The sequence below is a fragment of the Sinocyclocheilus grahami genome, unplaced genomic scaffold, assembly GCF_001515645.1.
Source record: "Sinocyclocheilus grahami isolate Dianchi unplaced genomic scaffold, SAMN03320097.WGS_v1.1 scaffold453.1, whole genome shotgun sequence".
Lineage (NCBI taxonomy): Eukaryota > Metazoa > Chordata > Actinopteri > Cypriniformes > Cyprinidae > Sinocyclocheilus > Sinocyclocheilus grahami.
This window is the reverse complement of record NW_015505632.1, coordinates 615053-638449: the sequence shown is the minus strand read 5'-3', so window position 1 is coordinate 638449 and position 23397 is coordinate 615053. Positions and strand designations below refer to the sequence as shown.

The following is a 23397-nucleotide window of genomic DNA, read 5'->3' as shown; positions in this document are numbered from 1 at the left end:
AAACTCTCCCCACAGGCGCCCTTCACCCCACCCAAACCTCAGTCTCCTTATATTACTGTTATACCAGAATTACAGGAAAGAGATGTTTCATTAAAAATCATCTTTTAGAAAAGACCCGATTCCCGTATTAATAATTGTTTTACATATGCTTCCGCCTTTGAAATTATTCCAACTAAGATATTCGTTAAAGATCATTTAATCAATTCTGTCATGCAGTTGTGCCTTTTTTGGCACATCAAAATGATATGCGGTATGTAGATTGGAAATAGAAATAATATTAAAGTATTCTACAACAACAGTTTTTTTTTCCTGTAAACAATTCGCTCTGCAGGTCTATAGGAACCATTGGTCAGGAAAAGATGTTCCACACGGACTCTTTCATGGCGCGGTCGAGATGTTCGTTTTCGTTACCATCGTATTTGTCTTTGTGGCTTACACTATTTCTATTAAGTTTGTGTATTACAGATACAGTCGATTATGGCCACACGTATGGAATAAAATATCCACCCCTTTATACACCGTTGGAAACGTGAGTTTTTGTCCAGCTCAAGAGAGGTCCAGCGCGCTCTTACGGAACTCAGGGGAAGCCAAGCCGCGCGTGACAGCCAGCGAGCCTCGAGCTCTGTTAGTCACTGCACATCCAGATGATGAATGCATGTTCTTTGCACCTACAGTCTTAAAACTTGTTGAATCACAAGCAGCTGTTTATTTGTTATGTTTGTCGACAGGTAGGTTTACTAGTCCGAAAATAAAATCATAACCGTAACCTGAATCGTTTTTCAGTTGTAATGAAAATTCTTGGTTATTTATATAAAAAAGAGAACATTTTTACCTTGATCTTGCAAATATATGTTGTTTAATAATGCAGTTTGTACAAATACTGTACTTTATGTGCTGAACTGATTAAATAAAAGAAATGTGAACTTCTGAAGTGTTTGGGATGCTTGTATTAAATAAAAGAGACACTTAAAATGTTTTTGCAATGCTCAGGCAATTACAACAATCAAGGACTACAGCGCAAAAGGGAACTGCTTGAGAGCTGTGCAGTTCTAGGAATCCCATCTGACCATGTCACCATCATAGATGACAAGTAAGGGCAGCACACAGTTTTCACCTTAAAATGTAAAAGCCTGTCATCATTTACTCCCAACCTGTTCACTATCATTGAATGGGGGAGAATGAATGTCGACTAAAACTACCTAAAAAAAAATTTTGTGCCACAGAAGAAATTAATATGAAAGAAATGCATAAGTTTGAAACAACATGAGGGTGAGTTTTTTGAAAAATATATAAAATTTTAACGTCTTCCTCAGAAATCACCTGAAGAACTTTTAAAATGGAAATCCAGATAATTATGCCACTATCCTAGGTTTTGCCCATTTGTCAGTAAGAATTTTTTACTAATTTAAAGGGGTCATATGATGCGATTTGAAGTTTTCCTTTCTTTGGAGTGTTACAAGCTGATTGTGCATAGATAAGATCCCTTACAATTTAATTTGCTCACTTCTTTTATACATTTGAATATGTACAGGTCAGAATAAGCATGTTGTTTTAATTTTTACATAACTATAAGTATTACATTGAATGACAATGGAATAGGGCTGTCCTGATTCGTCGATTTTATGCGACTATTCGATTTTTAAAAATCCTCGACTTAATTTTGCTTGCGTCGACTAACCGGCAAAATACCGGAAGTGGCGCATTTCACAGACGAGAATCAATAAAACACATTATTAGTCTGTTTTCCAAGGCTGCGTGATATATTAAACCCATTTAAAATAATTAAGCATAATTGTGAATTCACAAACGCTACGATTTAATTATAAGCGATGCAGTTCTAATACAGTATATGCGCTTTAATTATTTACATGTATGTAGGTTAAGTACATGCGTCACACAGCGGCTCCATTTACAGTAGTTCCACAGGAACTGTTATCATTTACATGTGTGGAGCCGCTCAAACTCCATCTCTGCATGTTGTTGTGAGTTTGGGTTTATTATAACGTTCATCTGGGAACGCAACATGAGCCATTTCATCAGATTTGTGAGGTAAATTATTTATAAATCTATGCAAACACAGGACAATACATCGCGGTTTCAAAATAAAAGCTCAAACCCTCACTCTGAGTTTACACGTTTTGATGTCCACATATTCATTCAATTACAGTGGCTATAGCATTTCTGTCCTAAAGAAATAGCCAAATATTAAAGATTAAGTGGACATTTGAATGAAATGGTGCTTGGTAAAAATTAAACAAGGATTGGATCGTACAGTAATGTGTAAAAACAATCGTCAGGCCGCTGGAGCCCTCTGCAGGCCTTTGTTGTAATGCGTACTGTACATTAGCTCTAATGTTTATAATACATTATGTATTTTAACAATTTTGTTTAATAAAACCATATGATTTCTTGCTTTTGATACTTTATTTGAACTTATTATTGCCTCATTGCTATTATATATGTATTTTAAGTTATTTTAAAGGCTCTTGTTCACTTACATCTATTTTTATTACCACAAAAAAATTTATTATAAATATAGGGCACTATGAAATCATTTTTTTCCATTTAAATTTTTCTATACTCTGTTTTAATGGTTAAATTAAATTGTATTAATCAAAAAGCCTGTCTAATTAATTGAGTTTTACAGTTTTATCTTTACCAAATTCTGTTTTCCATTATTTTCTGGATTCCATTTTAATGGTTCCGTTAAATTTTAATAATCAAAAGCACCTCCAATTAATTGATTTTATAAAATTTTTTAAATAAGTTTTTTTTCTTTTTCAGAAATACTGCACATTTACATTTATCTAAATAAATTCTGGTAAATAATATTTCTGGTAAATATTCCTTTAAAAAGTGTTTTTTGATTATAATTTTATTATTAGTAGACTAGAACACGTGGATATGTTGTCATTCTTACACTATAATACTGAACTTTGATTTCAGTGATTTGGAATATGAGATGGACACTTTATGTTGCACTTTACTTTTTTACTTTTGGATTTCATTTGGTTTAATGAAATATAGTTTAATAAAATATTCTTAAGTAAAATTGTTGATTTTTTGTGTGGGAAATTAATCGTTTAGATTAATTGATTAATTGATAAATTAGTCGATAGATTAATCAAAATAAAAAAAGTCATTAGTGGCAGCCCTACAATGGAACATTATTTCAACCAAATTTTGACATTTTATTCTTCAAAAACTTATTTGAAACCTTAAATGTAGACACTTTACTTGCATTTAATGTGCTTTCTATGGACATATAATCACTTTTGTAAACTTATTTTGATGCGGACATCTAATGTCTTTGACCCATGTATAAATATATATATATATATATATATATATAAGTATGATGATGCAAAGCTATTATGTGACAGATTCACAGATTTTCTCTCACAATGCAGTTGCTTCTAATAAATGAACATGATAAAAAAAAACTCACTTGATGAGTAAGATGCACAGCCCTACCAAGACTGTTCTTAAGAATATTTCCATTAAGATAATAAAGACAATACATCAGCTACCAACACTGACAATAAGCCCTACTCTATTAGTGGGGGGTTTTCATTAGTCCTCCGAAAATAAACGTTCAGGTCCAGTGCGGCCTTCCCCCCAAGGCTTTAGCCGCAGTGAGGACACCCATTAAGTGTGTACCACGCTGGGTCTGGCCCCTCCTCTTCTCCCCTGGCTGCCCTGTGAGCAAACAGTGGCAGGCCTACAAATGAAACACCCCCATTCTTGTCACAACAGAGGCACAGACAGCTCAAGCTGATGTATGGGTGCTCGCTCTGTCACCGGAGGACATAAATGACCAGGCTGGGAGACTAAAGAGGGTAGTCCTCCACCCCCCTGAGACCTCTATACTGACACGGCCTGAAAAAAGAGTCCATGCGGCAGGATTGTCTAAAATAGTCAATGTGATTCCACAATATCAGTTTGATGATGTTATGAGCTCCTTCACATCTGTGTGGTGTTATCTTAGTCACGGTTGAATTTTCAGTGTTTTCCTGAATCATCAGCTGTTTTTCTCATTCACTCTAATAACTGTCAGCTATATTACAGATTTCCAAAATACAGGCCGCCTGAAAATGTTTTCTTGCTACCCACATATTCCATCATTGCTTAACTGTGCCAGAGTCTGGCTGAGCTACAGATTGGCAGCAGTAGTCTTAAAGAAACACATATCAGAAATATGTAGTTTATGTGTATAAAGTTTGGGGTCAGTAAGATTCTTAATGTTTTTTTTTTTTATTTGATTTAGATTTCTCTTAGATTTCATATAAATTATGTTGTTTTGAATTTTATTCTTCAAAGAATGCTGGAAAAAATGTATCATAGTTTCCACAAAAATATTAAGGAGCACAACTGTTTTCAACATTGATCTTGAGCATTAAATCAGCATATTAGAATTATTTCTGAAGGATCATGTGACATTGAAGACTGGACTGATGGCTAAATATATTAAAATAGAAAACAGTTGTCATAACATTTCACAATATTACTATTTTTACTGTAAATAAGCACAGCTTTGGTGAACATAAGAGTCTTCTTTCAAAAACATAACAATTCTTAACAACCCCAAACTTTGAATTTGTGTAAGTGCTGAATGCCAGTTGTCCCGTCCATGGTTCAGTAGACATACACATAAGGATAATAGTGATCTTGACTACAAAAAAAAAAAAAAAAACCTTGGGCTTATCAGTGCTGTATTTTGCAGTGTTCTGCAACAAGGGACCTGGATAGATGAGTTTTGCGGGCATTCCCAGTAAAAGTATCATGGTCATGTGTTCCTTACATCCTCAGTGCCATGAGGTTAGTAAGGCAGATGCTTTTATCCAAAGCAACCTACAGGTTTCTTATTCCAAGGACAATCTAAAATTAAGTGCCTTGCTGAAAGCCACAATGTTAATGGGCTCAGAAGAAAACGGTAGACTTTTCTGTGGTGATTTTAGGGAAAAATCTGCAGACAAAAGTGAGTTAAATGGAGCTGTGAGTACATTTTGCATCCAAATATTTAGTAAACACATGATGTGTAGAACGTATGGCAGATGTTCTAGTTCTGCTAAAATCTGTAGTTCATTCTGTAGATGTCTTGACATACAGGGCCTGGCGATGGCTTGTTCGGAGCCCTGACCTACACCACCACCACCGCACGTTTATATGTCTGTATTTTCGGTAACTGGCATTAGCCATCATTGGATGTTTTTATGTGACTCAGATGTTGTAATATCACCTGAAGTTCTGCCAGGCAATGTGCTGTCATAGCGTTTTCAGTCATTTAATTTTTTTGTGCTGCGTAAACTCAATCCTTTTTTTATTCCCAAGACCCTAAATCCACATTTGGAAAAAATGTAGTTAGGAAGTAATCCTTCAGCATTTCAGATACCACATGGATTTGGATTTTAGCTTGCTGCTGGACTGAAAAAGTAATTTTCTTAAATGTTTAGATGTTTTACTTGAAAACAGTGTTCTTTAATCTAACAAAGTTTAGTGTGGTTTATGCTTAAAATGTGGAAAAAAATTAACTTAATGGAACAGACTCTAGGCACAATCTTATATTGGCTCTGACAGGACAAAGCTATGTTGATATGATCCACCTTTACGCTAAAGGTATTTAATGCATTTGGAACTCACTACTTGTAAATTATGTATATATAATATATATATATATATATATATATATATATATATATATATATATATATATATATATTATATATACATAATTTACAAGTAGTGAGTTCCAAATGCATTAAATACCTTTAGCGTAAAGGTGGATCATATCAACATAGCTTTGTCCTGTAGCATAATTTGTTGTGATCAACAGTTATTAAAAATACGACAGAATGAGATTGTTACTACCACAGTTACCTCTGGGGGAATACTATACTCTGGAAGCTTGCATAGCAAAGATGCAATGTTTTTCAGAAACTTTGCTTCAATGGTTTTTTGTTAAATGACATAAGCCAGAGTGTTCCTGTCCACCCAGGGAACGGCAAGCAAAAATATGATGCATGTGTCACAAATTCAAGTTCTCCCAAAAGAATTTGCATAGTCATGGTAATATGTTTTCCAGGCTGTTTTCCAAGTGCTGTGACCCACCCTGCCTGCAGCTCTTCCCTGCATGAATCCGTTCCTTTAGAAAAGTGCACTCTAATCTTCCTTCTTGCCGTTGGTCTTATCGTGCTTAAACGCTGCAGAGCCCCAGAGGTCCCAAACACCATCGCCTGGCTGAAACCTCTCCACATTTAGAGTTTGTTAGTTCTTGGAAGCATGGAAAAACTAAAGCATAATGGACCGGCTAGCTGTCCCCTGAGTATGTGTGTGACTGATTGTTTCAGAGATTATACTTTTACGTGGGCTGACATCTAAGCGTTCCCAAATTTAACGAGACAATATTTCCTGGCTTGTTGTATGATCGGACACTGAGATACACCCTTGTTTTGACTGCTTTGGACACGGCTGTTAAATATACCTCTATTTGGGTCACTCAGCTCTAACATATGATGTTACATGCAAACCCTGTGTGTGTGTGTGTGTGTACAAACCCTTTGTGTAACTGCAGGGTCAATGACCAGTCGTCTTGTTTTAGACTGCTCTAGTGGCGGTACGCGGAACCAGGGTGTGTTCTGAGAAGCCTGGAAGTGTTTGTGTGTGTATTGACTAGGTCATAAGTATCATGTAAACTCAGACACCCACCTGGAACTTTCATAATCAGCTGGCAAGACACCCGATCCGCCTGTATCTCTCTCTCTATTGCTTGCCCTAGCTTTATTTTTTAACCTAATGTACACACAGAATAAACTTTGATCTCAGTCTTCTTTCCCCAGGAGCTAACTCTGTAATCTTTATGATCCTTTCCTCTAGTCATTCACAAGCACGTACACAAACACGTAAGGGTTTAATCTCACCTCGCATTTGGCAAAAACCCAGATCACGAATGACAATAAGTACAGCATAGATCGCTTCACTCTTAAATACTCTATTCGAGGTCATCCTAATCTGTTTTTCTATTTTATCTACAGTATGTTACAGAATTGGCTGGAGATTCCAACCAAAGCATAGTTAACTGACGACTGCAGTGAACTGATAATGCATAAATCTGAAAGATGAGCTTCTGGGTCTTGTGTTTGCATAGCATGACCTCAGCAGACTGTGGTAATCTCTAGCTTTCATGTGCACGTTTAAGCTTTTGTGTGTGTGTGTGTGTGTGTGTGTGTGTGTGTGTGTGTGTGTGTGTGTGTATGTTTGAGCGTCTGAGTCCAGGCAGGGTCACCTGGGCTCTGAGCTGGTTCAGGAAAGGTCGCTGTGTAGTGATCAGGATTGGTGTGCATGCAGTGATCCTATTCATTCCCTGCTGTCAGCAGCACTGTTGTTCAGAGAGTTCTGAACACACACACATAAACACTCAACTGAGTAGATGAAGGTTACGTAAGTGCACATAGTTAGAGTGACAAAGTCTTGTGGACTTTAGTCTCAGTCTCAGACAGCATGGCCACAGACTGCTCACTCACACATGTGCATTGTATGCAGAACTGGAAAAAACTGGTTGAAGTCCTTAGTTTATCAGTCCACCAGGAAACAAAGTTGTTTTTGCAAGGTGCTTGGTCTAGTCGCTGGATTTTCAAAGTTACAAAGAGATATTTTTCCATTTCAAATAATTCTTCCATTTAAAACAATTACTGTTTTTTGGACTTTCTATTCATCAAACATTTCTACAAAAATTAAGCAGCGCTTAATAATAATAAATGTTATGAGTGAAATGTTTCTCATCATAATAGATTGATTTCTGAAGGATCATGATACTCAAGACTGGATTAATGGAAACTGAAAATCCAGCTTTGTCGTTACAGGAATAAATTACATATGAAAACAGTAGTGTGTTTTTTATACAGTTTTGGTCAATATTAGGTATTTATCTGCATATTTTATATTATTATAATATTAATTATTTGTTTATACCTATTTCTGCCTATTATTAGATTTGTTTTGTTGTCTAGTTATCTAGTGATAACAGGAACATTTTGAGTTTCTTTCATCTCATAATGAACAGTTATCCATAGTTCATTACATAACATTGATTTGACATTAACTAATCTGTTGATTTTTCTTTTTTTTTTTGTCTTTTAGACCAAATACAATTGATTTTAGTATCAGCTTATCAATATCAGCAAGGATTTTAATTTCGGTGCATCCCTACCCTAAACGTGAAGAAAACAAACAGGTTGGACATTGTACGTGTTGATCAGACAGTCTCTTCCTGTTTAAAATTGTGTTTTTTTAGCCAGAATTAGCTGCAGAGTGGATCAGACTTTATGCCAACTATCAAATGTCTGAAATGTGAGACTATGTAGACCTCATGAACTTGTGGTTATCATCTCTAATTATATCTGCGTAGACTTGTTTGCTTGCAATTTGAAGTTGTATTTCTGATTCATTGAATTGTAACGACATGCACAGCATATGTGAGTGTGTGTGATATCCATTTCATTTTACACTCTGATTGTAAAGTTTTGTTGTAGCTTAACTTGTGCCATCTCAGAGTGTGTCCTTGTGGGCTCTGAATGGGTTGTGTGACCCTCTTCTCAGAGCTGCTTTGCTCTCTCCAGTGCTCAGCTGCACTGACCGCCTACACTCTGACTGAGGCAATGCATCATGGGAGTGCTTTTGTGATAAGAGCACATCTGAACACGCTCCACTGAACTTGCACTTAGTCGACCCCCGCACTCTTTTTCTGTATTATTCATTGAGGCAGACAGATGTACTCTCCGTATGTCTGAGCACAGACCACACAGTCCACCTGCCTGGCAGGGTGACATCAGGTTGAGTGCCTGTCCTCCTTTTACTTCCTCTGACAGTTCTCTCTCTCTGTCTCTATCATGTGTTGAGAGCTTTCCGTGGGTGTTAATTTAGTTTTTGTAAGATTATCCTGCATGTTTTCCTTGAACTTGGCGGACATAAGTACGGTTTCTCAAGAAAGAGTTCTTGCATTTTCACAGATGCTGTCTTAAGGTTGGACTGTTTTCAACAACAAATATTTTTTTCTCATTTTATTTCAAATCAAATGTAATAATTCAATAACTAAATGTGAATTTAAAGAAACATACTACTAAAGAAAGTTACTATTATTAATATAGTACAGTATAGCAGTCCATTTCCAATAAATAGAAGAAAAAACATGCTAATGGTAATAATATGTTAATAAAATAATCATAATTCTGACAAAAAGTATATGATAAAAAGTTGCAATGAATAGATATTAAAGGAATAGTTCACCCAAAAATTTCAAGTTCTGTCATTAAAGGGTTAGTTCACCCAAAAATGAAAATTGGCTTGTGTTTTACTTACCCTCGAAGCATCCTAGGTGTATATGACTTTCTTCTTTCAGACGAATCCAGTCGGAGTTATATTAAAAATTGTCCTGGCTCTTCCAAGCTCTATCATTGCAGTCAGCGGGTGTTGCAGTTGAACAGTCCACAAGTCGTCAAATAAAGAGCGCACATTCATAATAAAACGTGCTTCACACGGCTCCGGGGGGGGTTAATAAAGTTCTTCTCCTCCGTGTCACCCTAGCGCTATTTTGGACAATGTTGTTTACGTTTAGAGCAAAGCTTTTTTTTCACACAAAAAGTATTCTCGTAGCTTCATAAAATTACGAGAACCACTGATGTCACATGAACTATTTTGTCAAAGTTCTTGGACCTTGAACATGGTAGGACCCTTGCTGTCTATGGAGGGTCAGAGAGCTCTTAGATTTCATCAAAAATAAAATATAAAAAAATATCTTAATTTGTGTTCCGAAGATAAATTAAGGTTTGGAACAACATGAGGGTGAGTAATTAATTACATAATTTTCATTTTTGAGTGAACTATCCCTTTAAGTCAGAATTATTATATAAAAAGTAAAAAAAAACTGAGATAATAAGTGGGTCGGGTGGGTGTTGGGGCTGATGACAGGTCAAGACCCTCAGAGAGATGAGCTCTGTTAACACAATTACCAGACAGCACTGCAAATGCACTGCCTGCCAAGAGCTTGTCATGGGGAAAAAAAAAACACTATCCTTCTTTGGGAACATTTGGGGTTTCTATGTCTCTTCCGAGGCAGAAACATTCTACTGATGTGTTCGCTACCATTTGTCTTGATTTTCTCTCCCTTCTTCTTTTCATCATAAAGCAATGTTCTCTGTATTTTATCTTGGAAGCTGCAGGGCTGTTTTGTGCCAAGTATTTGAGATTGTTATTTCATTTTAGTGTTCTAAATTTGGCTGAAATAAGCTGTTTGGCTGTCCCTGAACATCTAAATGAATGAAAAATCTAGCTTGAGCTTTCCAGCTTTCTGCACTAAAGAGCTACCGACTGATAAAAGTGCTTCTTAAACTCCATTAATCTGTGCAAATATGACTGCGAACCTGTGCTCATTTCAATCAGAACTTGTTTGTGCCGGAAGGGTTAACTGTCGTTCAGCAGTCAGCATTTCCCAGCATGCACTGGGGCCTTGTTACGGAAAGGCGGCTAGGGCCCCATGTGACCAGACAAAACAAATGCTGCCAGCCCCCACCCTCTCTGCTCTCTCTCTCACACACACACACACACACCGCCTCCTCAGTAGGCTAAAGTTCATCTGCTGCATTCAGATGCCTGCAAGCAATTACACATCCACATGCGGTGAGTGAGCAAGACAGAGGAGGGAGGGAGGGAAAGGAGAGGTTACTATGGGGCATTTGACACTGTTGCTATAGCGAGGCCAACACTCTGCCTTGATCCATCCTGAAAAAGGTCAGATAGAGCATGTGTCTTTTTTTCTTTCTTTCTTTTATTGTTCTTACTTTCTGTCCTATTTTCTCTTGTCCGTAGTTCTAGAAGGATACAAATCTAATGTGTGATTTTTGTTTTACTAGCTGCAAAAAATGGTCCAACTGGGCTGGACATAACAATGGCTCAATCAATGGTGTTTGGGACAGGACTATCTGTTTGCCAAAGTTCACCCACAAGTTTGTCATCATTAATTATGCTCATGTTGTATTGATGCTGCATGACTGTCTTTTTTCCTTTGGACATTGAATGGGAAGTTTTGAACAGTATCCTGGCAGTTCCATAATAAAAATGTGAAAGGGGGCCAGGTTGTCAAGCTCACAAATGCCAAAAAAAGCCATAAAAGTACTGTAAAAATTGCCCATATGACTCATGTGCTATGTTCCATGTCTTTTGAGGTTATATGATATCTTTATTTGAAAATCAGACCAAACAGAGACATGTGAGAGCCAAAGCAGTTTGACATCATTGATGACAATATCATCATTTTTTGTTGAATACGACCTATGCAGTCCATTGAGAGCTTCTGCTGAGGGGAAAAATATCAGTTTTTTAAGAGTGGTCTATTCACAAATGAAAACTTGAAAAAGTGATACTTTATGATACTTTGCTTTTCTGTAATTTGGAGCTTGATATAACCAGTTCTCATTCACTTTTTAATTATATGGAAAAAGAGCAGCTAAGATATTCTTCAGAAATTCACCTTTTGCATTCCACAAAATAGAGAATGTTATGTTGTATGGATTTAGAACTGCATCACTGTTAGTTAAAGTTTTTTGTTGAAGATTCTATAAATGTAAGTCAATTGAAGGTTTTTAAACTTTAATATTATAAACTTTAAAATGTCTTTAAAAAATAAAATACAAGCCAAAATTAAAGCTGAATGTGTCCACAAAACAAAACATTGTTTTGTACATTTGTGAGGTTTGGGGTGAATAAATTGTCAGACATTTAATGCTGAGAGGTGTAAGACTATCAGAACAAACCCTAATGCTTGAGCAATAAAAATAGTGCTGACCTACAAGCTAATAATTGTACTTTTGCTTCAGCTGTGCTGCAGAATATATTATTAGACATGAATTCATGACAATATTTGGATCAAATCAACATTTTTTATAAATTGTGTAAGATAAGCACCAAGACGTCCTGGCATTCATATCTCTTTTTCTTAATATCTACCCAGTCTCTTTGTACATGTCCATACTCTCGTCTGTCATATCCTAACTGCTACTGCACCCATAATTTCCTAGTCAAAGCCTTTTCTATAGCCAGCATATCACCTCGCACCCACCCCCCTCTGATATGGTGTCCTCCAGAGCCGACCCCATGACCCTGACCAGCATTTGATTTGTGTGCAGATCCATCACAAAAGAACAGAAACAACTGTCAAGCCCCATTGTGAGTTTAGGAGAGGAGAGAGGGAGGTGGCCTCAATTCAACTCACACTGTTTCTCTCTATCTTTTTATCTGTCTCTGCCTCACTCTGACTTTCACTCCCCCTCTTCTCGTTTTACCCCGTGACCTTGAGCTGGGATTTTGCTGCTGGCTGTCTTTAACGCATTCAGTGCCAAATGGTATGCAATGCCAGCCCAACCCTCTCAGCCAATCACAGTCCACTTTACCCTGCCATGTTCAATATCTGACCACTGAATCAGTGTAGATAGAGTCCTCTAGTGGTTTTGTTTGCCCTTCTGCCAGTCAGAATCCATGTTGAACTTTTTTAGCTTCTTCTCTTGCTTTCTCTGACTCTGTTTCAAAAACATGATGTTAAGCAATTGACATGACACATTTACTATCGTAAGAATGCTGTTCTTTTGAACTTTCTGTTCATCAATAAATAAAACAGAAAATATTAAACAGCACAAATGTTTTCAGCATTGATAATGTTTCTTGAGAACCAAATCAACATATGTGCCCCTGGACCACAAAACCAGTCATAAGGGTCAATGTTTTGAAATTGAGATTTATACATCATCTGCTGAATTAATAAGCTTTCCATTGATGTAAGGTTTGTTAGGATAGGACAATATTTGGCCGAGATTTCAAAAATGGGACTATTTGAAAATCTGGAATCTGAGGGTGCAAAAAAATAAAAATACTGAGAAAATCACCTTTAAAGTTAGCAATGCATATTACTAATCAAAAATGATTAAGTTTTGATATATTTACAGTAAGAAATTTACAAAATATCTTCATGGAAATATGATCTTTACTTAATATCCTAATTATTTTTGGCATAAAAGAAAAATCAATAATTTTGACCCATACAATGTTTTTTTGGCTATTGCTACAAATATACCCCAGCGACTTAAGACTGGTTTTGTGGTCCAGGGTCACATATTAGAATGAATTCTGAAGGATCATTCGACACTGAAAATTCGGCTTTGCCACTTTGCCATTACAGGAATAAATTACACTTTAAAATATATTTGAATAGAAAAAACATTTATTTTCAATTGTAATAACAATTTAAATATGTGTGTATAGATATAATAAATATACACAGTACACACACATATATTATGTAAACAAAAACTTTTATTTTTGATGAGATTAATCGTTTGACAGCACTAATGTACTAATTATTCCCTACTGATTTTGTAAGTTTGCCCACTTACAAAGAAATGAAGGGTCTGTAATTTTTATGGTAGGTTTATTTTAACGGATAGCAGCAGGGGATCAAATAATTATTTTCCCCACTGTATATATATATAAAGTATATATATAATTATTAATAATATTAATACTGTAATAATATTACTGTATTTCTAATCAAATAGATGCAGTCTTAGAACTATATATGCTTCTTTAGAATTTGGCAAAAAAGTTTTGGAATCGCCTTCACTTCTCAAATACACCTACAATGACTTAAAATACTGTCTATGTAGGCAGCCTACTATGTTTTGGAGCTTCTGTCTCTCGTTCTTGACCCTCAGCTGTTCTCTTTATCTTTCTGCTCTTCTAATATTTGATGTTTGATAAAGGTGTCTAGGAGTAAAAAATAGCTAGAGAACAAAACAACATGCGCTTAACTAATTGTCCACAGTGGGTGGCGCTTCTTCTGACCCCAATACATTACACAGTAGCTATGTGGGGTGTTCAAGTGAAAGTTGTGTGTGTGAGAAAGAGAAAAAAAGAAAGAGAGATTGATGCATGGCCCTTGTTTTCCCTGAGCTGTAGTTACAGATGAATGAGAGGGAAAAGCCCGTGTGACCTTTGATCCCAGACTTCAGAGAGGACTGTGGGATGCATTCCAGCTGAGCGGTAGTGAGACTGTGGCAGTAAATCAGATAGAGAGACACTCGCTCACCACTGCAGCCCTCGGGCCAAAACCTGCCCTTCCAGGACCTTACTGTTTTGTTGCAGCTGTGTGTGTGTTGGCACTTAAATGCTTTTTGCTCAGTCCAAATCAAACTTACACATAAAACATGGACAGAGTTGTATATACACAAACCTCTTCCATCATTTGTCTTTAGTATTATATATAATGCTACTTGTGCTTGTTAAGTCAAAAGTCAGTTTCCACACAGATGGAAAAATTGATGTTCATTGATAGAGAGAGCCTGTTTCTCAGTAAAAAGATGGTAATTGTGACTTTGTCCCAATGTGGCTTTATTTTTTGCAGTGTCACTTTATATCTCACAATTAGAAGTGTAACTTTATTTTTCACTTCATTGCACAATTACTTTTTACTTTTTACTTGACTGACTTTACTAAAACTGTAAAAGTGTAGTTGCCTACATGTCTCAGTTTTTAATTTTCTGTGTAATAAAAGTGTGTGAAATCTCCATATAATGCTTTTATGTTTTTCCCTCCTCTCCTTTTGTTCATGCAGAGAGCTTCCAGATGACCCCGCGGTCCAGTGGAGCACTGCACTGATCTCCTCTCAGATCCTCAAACACATCCGAAACTACAGCATAAGTGTGGTAGGAAACTTCTAGAATGTTGCTATCAACCTTATCCAGAAGACTGAAGAGTATGTGTACAATTTAACATGACAGTGGTACAGTCGTGAAGTTGAGACCACTGAGAGGCCTAAATCTATGAAAGAGTAGAGTGCACTAAAAAACTCTTAAGAAACAGGAAACAAGTGTGTGCTTTTTCGTAGAACGTCCCCAAAGGATATCTAAAATGTTTACTTTGGTTATTATTAATAATGAATTGAGAACGAATCAGTACTTAGACAAAAAACATGGTTGCAGATGAACTTTAGCACGTGACCAAAGATAAATATATAATCAATAAACATTTTTAGACCTCTAAGTTAAGATTTTAGTTAAGCATAAAAGACTAACCCTGGATCGGATGGAAGTTTTAAATGGTCATGTAACAGGTGGTTCTCAACTAAGTAAACTTGTTAATACAATTCTTAAAATGAACAAGAAACATATATACATTATTTTTTCTTAGCCCTAAAAACTATTGTTTCTGTTTATAAAAAATATTAAAACAATTAGCCTTGTCATAATTATAGCAGAAATATCTTACCCTATATTGTGGGGGGCTTTGAAAAATGTGTTGGACAATGAGTCAAAGAGGTTGAGAACCACTGATCTGAGCGTTTGCTGCAGAGATTTCCAGAGACTCCAGCTTTTCACTGTGCTTACTTTCCTATCTGGTTGCTTGAGTCTTTCTCATGAGGTTGCTTTGAGTGAGAACGTATCAGTAAGATTAATTCAGTCAGGCGAGCTTTTCATTGGCCCCCTGAATTTAGCCCTAATTACACATGCTGTAATGTCCCATAATACCGCTGAACTCGGCTGAAGCAGACACATGTGGTTCCCCAGGGTCACTGCTGGCAAGCCAATGCAGAGATATCTATCAGTCTGCACTAAGGACTTCCAGAAAAGATTCCCAAAAAATACATGAACAAATATTTTTCCCTCTTGCACCTCCTCTCTCTTTCTCACGTGTGCTGTTTAGTGTTTTCTTTCTCCTTCCCTCTCCCTCGTTCTCAGCCCGCATGCCATGACATTCCCAAAGAACGCCAAGACTAGCATAAACAAGCCAGTAAACAAAACACTGTTCTTGCAACATGACTTGGTTTACCTCCATCGACTATCATCCATAAGTGTTCATGCAAACATCAGCTGATATCCTTCCTGCCAGACTCCCAGCTATACACCAACACACCAGTCTGACTTTAAACCGCACACTCACTAATACAGGCTGAATCCAGTGGATCTGCACACGGTTCCGCTGCACCCTTAATTTCATGTTTGATTTAAGCCGGAGAGGCTGTGGGGATGGAAATACTGATGTTGCGCTATAACATTACACTCCAATTTGACTTTGGCTTTCAGACGTGTGGGAAAAGAGTGGTGGCCATCTTGTGCGCTTTACCACTCTCTCACAAGGAGCAGAGGATTGTGGGTAGAGCACTATTACACAAAAAGCCTCCTCTGATTTAAACAGATGTGCATTACTGCTGTTTGTACCAGACTTTGATTCTGATTCAAACTAAGTCTTTGACTCCTTATGCTTTACATAAAAATGTGAATGTGTGTGCAGACATGATTATCTTGCGTTCTTCTCATAGGCAAATGTCAGTAAGTGTGCTTGCATGCACTTGAGAGTTCGATTCCAGTTGGACTGATGCAGTGATTTATCATTTTAAAAGGTTATGTAAACGCCTTCATCCGACTGAAACCGTACCAGTCCGATTTTTGTTTACATGAAATCAAACTAACAGACACAGATAACGGAATTGTTGCTTGGCTTCGTCCAGCATGTACATGTTATTAAAACTAGGATTGGCCATGGTCCGAAAGACAGATTTTATCATTTAAATATTACAGACTGGCACTTTGTAAAATTTCACTGTAGCTTGATTATTACCATGTATGTAAACATATTTATATTCGGTCTCTCTGCTGTTCACAGCATTTGGATTTGTCCTCCTTCTTGTTCATGCCAATAGTCTCTTCTGAAAGCTGACTCACTCGCCTTGTTGTGTATGGCAACAATCTACATACCTGCCACAATCTATTATTTTGTCAACCATATTTTCCTCCACCCTTGGCACTCTCAAGCTGTGTGCAGCAGCCACTTGGAAAACACCCATTCCCAAAGACAGAATCCCTCGTCTGGTGACACAGCAGACGATACACAGATAGAAGTGTTTCCACACAGTTCTGGCAACAACTCCCACCAAGTCCACTGCTGAGTCTTCAAATTGCTGCTTTTCTTTGGCTTGTGTTTCATCTTATTTTCAAGTTCTTTTCTTTTGCTTGTTTTTTCATCTTGTGTTCACCTTTTCACCCCTGTTCTTCAGTGGGAAGAAAGAATGCAGACAGGGAAAAAAGCTTTCAAGTAGGGGTGGGCGATATGGCAAAACCTTTTCAATTTTATCACGATTCTTTGTCATGTTGGTTTTACTATTTTGCAAGTTGTCTGAGCAGTACAGCCAAACTAATTTCCCTATTTTTTTTTTAAAACCTTATATGGTAAAAAAAAAAATATATATATATATATATATATATACACATTTAGGCCAAAGTGAGCGAAGATAAAAATCGTTGTCATTATTTTATTAAAAAATAAGAACAAAGTTACACATTACAAATGCATATAATATACAAATAAAACAAACTCTTATTCTTATTAGAGCAATATTGTGAAATAATATTGTTAAAACATCAGTTTTCTATTTTAATATATTTAAAATGTAACCTATTCCTGTTCACAAAGCTGAATTATCAGCAGCCATTACTCCAGTCTTCATTGTCACATGATCCTTCAGAAATCATTTTAATATGCAGATTTAATGCTCAAGAAACATTTATTATTATTATCAGTGTTAAAAAAGTTATGCTACTTAATATTTTTGTTGAAACCTTAATTTTTTTTTGATGAAAAGAGCAAACATTTAAAAGAACCACATTTATTTGAAATAGAAATATTTTGTACATTATAAATGCATTTACTGTCACTTTTGAAAATTGTATGCATCCTTACTGAACAAAAGTATTAATTTATTTTCTTTTTTTAAATCTTACTCACCCAAACTGTAGTGTAGGTTAAAGTATTGGTCATTGTTAGTTCATGATACCTTGTGCATTAACAAATATAAACAAATTATTGCATTTAGCATTCTCTGTTTTATGTCATGTGTTTCCGCAGGTACTGACATTTGATGGCAGAGGTGTGAGTGGACATGCAAATCATATTGCCATCTACATGACCCTCAGGTAACCTTATGCTAATGTCATAATGCAAGAATTAACTCCACAACAGGATGTGAGAAGGACTTGCAAAGTTAAAAAAATAAGTTGTACTACATTCTAAAAATAAAGCAACAGTTACAATAGCTTCAGCAAGAACAGAGACTCTCTGACATTAGGCCAGTTGTTTGATGTGTACATTTTGTTACAATTTCAAAAAGGAAACAACCTAATATTGCTTATTTAACATTACCTAAGTTGTTTATATTAGAGGTAAACCAAGTATATTAGGATCCAAATGAAATGGCAAAGAGCTGATATTGCCCACATACCCTGCTGAACAGTCCAGCATCTCAGCTAGTTATCTTAGCTTAATCAGCACGTCTTTGGTCGAACAGCTTTACCATCTAGATTTTGCTGGTGAACGGCAACAGGATGTGAGAAGGACTTGCAAAGTTAAAAAAATAAGTTGTACTACATTCTAAAAATAAAGCAACAGTTACAATAGCTTTAGCAAGAACAGAGACTCTCTGACATTAGGCCAGTTGTTTGATGTGTACATTTTGTTACAATTTCAAAAAGGAAACAACCTAATATTGCTTATTTAACATTACCTAAGTTGTTTATATTAGAGGTAAACCAAGTATATTAGGATCCAAATGAAATGGCAAAGAGCTGATATTGCCCACATACCCTGCTGAACAGTCCAGCATCTCAGCTAGTTATCTTAGCTTAATCAGCACGTCTTTGGTCGAACAGCTTTACCATCTAGATTTTGCTGGTGAACGGCAAGACTGTGATAGTCCACAAGTTAGGCTATTACCAAACCAGATATACCCAACACAAACCAGTCAGGACCAGCATAGATATACATACTGGTCTCACAGTAGGATGGTGTGAAGATATTTCATGTCAAATCTGAACATGTCCAGGCTCCTTAATATACACTTAGATTTGGCACCATGTAGTGCAGTGAAGTTAAATGCAAAGTCAATCAAATAAAAAAAGAAAGAAACTGAAGGCTGTCGTCCCCTAATGCACATTCTCAGTATTAAATAAAAAATGACATAAAATAAAATTTTATCTCTTATTTTTGTAGAAATTGCAAGGGGTCTATAACCTATAGTTGACAAAGGGGGTGTGCAAACATATGCACTCAGCTGAATCTAGGTATAATTCCATTACTACAAATAATTGCTCACATTACACACATTCCGGCAGAGCAGCAAAACACTGAATCAGTTCAGAAGGAGAGGAAATCTAAACCCTCGGTCTTGGATCAGACAGTTTGTTGTTTGAGTGTTTGCAACAATTAAGCGTGAAGCAGGACTTTGCCTCATACCTTCACACTGTATGAATCCCAATCCTTTCTTCTGCACTAGGGTTTCAAAGCTTAAATCATTAATACGGGTGATAAAGGCATCCAGACAACAGGAGATAAAGCTTTCTGCTGGTGTGAGGCAATGACTTGCATGAAGCTTTGCAGTAAAACAGCCAGAACAAACAGCGTTCAGTTGTTGAGCAATGTTTAGTTATAAGAAACAGAGCCAATCTTTTCAGACATCTGTCTCTTCTGGGCTGTTGTAGATTAATTTATTTGTCTGTGTGAGAAGGAGAGCGAGAGGAAGCAGTGGTGAAGTTGGCGCTGGGACTGGGTCGTCTCAGGCTGAGTTCTGGGCCAACACAGGTGGTGTGACTGGGAGAGCCAGGCCATGACAGACAGTTCCAGGAACTGTATATGGATTTAGAGCTCACTCTAATCTGAGAAAAACCCAGACCTCAGGAAGTGTGTGTGTCCTTAAGACAAACACACACACAGAATAATGGGAGAGAGAGAGAGAGAAACATCTATTTCGGTATTCAGAAATCTTAATGCTTTAGCATACCAAGACATTTTGGACAATGCAGTGCTTTGTGGGAAGGCCCTTTTCTGTTCCACCATGAATGTGACCCAGGTCCATAAAGACATGGTTGGATGAGTTTGGTGTGGAAGAATTTGACTGGCCCAGACAGAGCCCTGACATTAACCCCATCGGACACCTAATTTTAAAATTTTGTTTGGAATAATCTTTGTTATGAAAAACACTTTATCTATGGTTCTAAATTTTTTTCTACAAAAAAAATAATAAAATATATATATATATATATTACCTGGATACATCAAATTAAAAAATAATAATAATAATAAATGTAAAGGATCTTTTGAAAAATAAGAAATTGATTTGCAAATCCTAGAGAACATAATGCTTACAAAAATGCTTAAAATTCTGTCAGTGCCGCAAGACAATTTTTTTTTTTTTTTGCATTTTCTGAAGAAGTATTAATATTTTCTATGGTCTGTTTATCAGGTTAATTTATTTTCTCATTGAGAATATGTTTTTTAGGGCATATGTGCTTATTAGTTTGGTGTGTTACATTAATCATGTTTGGGTGTTTCTCCTTCATGTCTTTGGGAACAGGCATCTAGCTTCTGCTGGACGACTACCTGAAGGTGAGTCTCATTAGATTATGTTAAGTAATACATAATATTATGTTAAATATTATTTTAATGATTAATTATCAGTAGAGTAAGACTAGAAGTCTCCTTCACATCTTGCTAGTATGTTTTCTAGGCAAAGTACTCCACCCGCTGGTACACTCTAGAAAACACTTCCAGTATACTTCCTTGAACATTTTCCCAGAATCTAGCACTGAACTAGACCAACCCTCTCTTACTTCCGAGCAAGGGAATGTCTGAGGTCACAGTTCTTCTGTGTCTCCATTGTGTCTAAAAGCAAAGAATGATGAGGCTAAAGCATCTGATAGATTAGAGCTGATACAAATGAAACGGTCATTTCATGACTCAGACCACTAGGGGTCGATATGCTCTCACACAAACAAGTGTTTTATGCTCAGTGGGCTAATGATAAAAATATTTTCAAAGGGTAATTTCAGTGGGCAGTGTTCTTTCAGACTGCTTTCTAATCTCACACGCCACATTTAAAAATCTGCCACATTAAATTTCCAGCTGAATTTCTTTCTCAGAGTCAGTCCACTCATACTGAGGACAGGTTAGTCCTGTTAATCCAGTGTTTTCCATCTGCTAGATCTTATTGGATAGATCTTATTTTACTTAACATATACTCAGTCAAACTCTAGGCCCTAGTGTTTCTTTAATCAGCCAGATCTACTTTCTGACGACCCTGTCATTAACTGTCAGTATTAAGAAGCAGCTTGTTCATGCCCTTCATACACTATCATTTAAAAGTTGGGGCCTGTAAGATTTTCGTAATGTTTTTGAAAGAAGTCATACTCACCGAGGCTGCATTATTTGATCCAAATACAGTAAAACTATAATATTAGGAAATATTAATACAATTTAAAATAACTTTATTTAAATATGGTCGTCACATGATCCTTCAGAAATCATTTTAATATGCTTATTTGGTTCTCAAGAAATATATTATTATCAATCTTGAAAACATTTGAGCTACTTACTGTATAATACAACTGTGAAACTTTTTTTTCAGTATTCTTTGATGAATAGAAAGATCAGACAGCATTTATTTAAAGAGGAATCTTTTGTAACATAAGTTTCTTCACTGTCACTTTTGGTCAATTTAACAAATCCTTACCGAATAAAAGTATTAATTTCATTTTAAAAAAAATTTAAAAGAATGTACATTTTGTTTAAAGAGTCCCTACATAATGTAATTAAAAAAGAAGAAACAAACCTATAAGGTGCAGGTCAACCTATTTGTATTTTTTCTTAATCGTTGTATTACTGTATTTAATTTTTTTTTTTTTCAATTTTATTTAGTAAAGATCCTTGGTAGTATGTAGACAACACCATAGTCACAGCACTGCTTATTATGACTACAATCTCTATGAAATAATTAAATCTTAATCTTATAATAATTAGAAATGTCCAATTCATTGATGAAAAGATGTGGAAACCCTGCACGAAGTTTTACATTTTTTAAAATCTGTCTGTCCCCACAGGTTGTCAGATCTTCTCTCTTCACTCCATCAGCTTACTCAGAAAGTACGTGTCAGTCCTAGAGCTGCCAGTCAGCTGGCTCTTCCCCTCTGATTTCTGCTGCATCATTGGATGGGAGGAGTATAAACGTGCCAAGGTGCGTCATCAATCGTGTTTAAACAAAGAGCTTAAGCTCAGATTATACTTAATGACCCCTGAACTAAAACTAGACACCCTGGATCAGTAATGATCAGAAGTGATCGGTTATGACTTCCAAACTTTACAAGTCTGTCACGTGATTCTCAGTTTTTACAGTCCAGCTGTTTTCAGATGAATTCCCAAACGAGACGCTGAATGACAGACTATGAATACAGAGCATTCATAACTTGCGTGCATAACTGAAAAGCTCCTTCTCAAAAACAATGGCTATATTGCTTATTAACACATTGGTACTTTTGAACCTTTACTGTGAACATGAACTAATCCTGCTGAGAGGTTCCTCTGTCTGACCTGCCGAAGCCTGAACTGGCCCTACCAGTCTGGTTTCTAACAGTAGCATGCAGATGATAGCATGTTCAGCCCTGTTGTGTGTTCGTTTGTCATCTTGAGTCAGGTCATCTACTTAATTTCATTAAGTTATATTAATATAAGTCATATAAAAGAGATAAATCTCCTCACAGTTATCTACTCAAAAAATGCATGTCATTGCTCTTGTCTTACAGTCTGTTCATTTCTCTCTCCTCTTCCTTCCTCAGAAAGCCATGCTCTGTCATCGCTCTCAGCTGCTGTGGTTCCGCCGGCTCTACATACTTTTCTCGCGCTACATGCTTGTAAACACATTCCAGGCCATCACCGTGGAAACAAAGAATGTGAAGATTTATTAGCTTAGATTGTCTTGGGCACTGTTTCTGTCCATGTAGGACTAAAGTTATGCACTGACATTTTTTAATAAAGGTTTACGTCATTCCAAATATGAATACAGTGACAGCATATATCAATAAGGTTCAGTCAGCATATCCAACCTGCAGACACTAATGGAGAACTGCTGGCATAAAGAAACTTAGAGAATTTTATACCAAACAATACAATATTCTGAAAGCCAGATTTCTGGGGAGGTTTAGGTTTTGGGGAGTTAAATCCAAAACACAGATTGTGCCATTGAGTATGCAGGGAATGAAGGACAAAATGTGATTCTGTATATTATTTACCCTTTCTGTTACTTCTTGTTACTGGACTTTGTTGTTACTGGATTTATTAAAGTAGAGTTCCAAGTAAAGCACTGTTCCAAATGGATCAATAAGTACTGTACCAAATCTTATGATTCAGTATGGTTTCAAAACTGACATGTGTTTCTGATTTCTTTGAGCGAAGTCTGTAACTCTATTAGTATATGTTCTGTGATGACTTCAAACATATGCCAATGTAGAGCAATGCGATAATTTTGTTTAATATAAATTT

General features: G+C 36.4%; 1 protein-coding gene across 1 annotated transcript; it reads left to right on the top strand.

Moving 5' to 3' along the window:
- The first annotated feature begins 376 nt into the window (after window positions 1-376).
- pigl (phosphatidylinositol glycan anchor biosynthesis, class L) lies at window positions 377-23397 on the top strand. Its single transcript, XM_016234495.1, has 7 exons — window positions 377-728; window positions 991-1090; window positions 14654-14744; window positions 17941-18008; window positions 20441-20472; window positions 21963-22096; window positions 22695-23397. The coding sequence occupies exons 1-7, from the start codon at window positions 395-397 to the stop codon at window positions 22821-22823; spliced, it is 888 nt and encodes a 295-aa protein (XP_016089981.1). The 5' UTR covers window positions 377-394; the 3' UTR covers window positions 22824-23397.

Excerpts from the sequence above, each read along its gene's own strand:
- pigl (XM_016234495.1), top strand. The coding sequence starts at position 395 with ATGTTCGTTTTCGTTACCATCGTATTTGTCTTTGTGGCTTACACTATT. Across the intron at positions 729-990 it reads TTTGTTATGTTTGTCGACAG|GCAATTACAACAATCAAGGA; the intron begins GTAGGTTTACTA and ends TGCAATGCTCAG. Across the intron at positions 22,097-22,694 it reads AGGAGTATAAACGTGCCAAG|AAAGCCATGCTCTGTCATCG; the intron begins GTGCGTCATCAA and ends TTCCTTCCTCAG.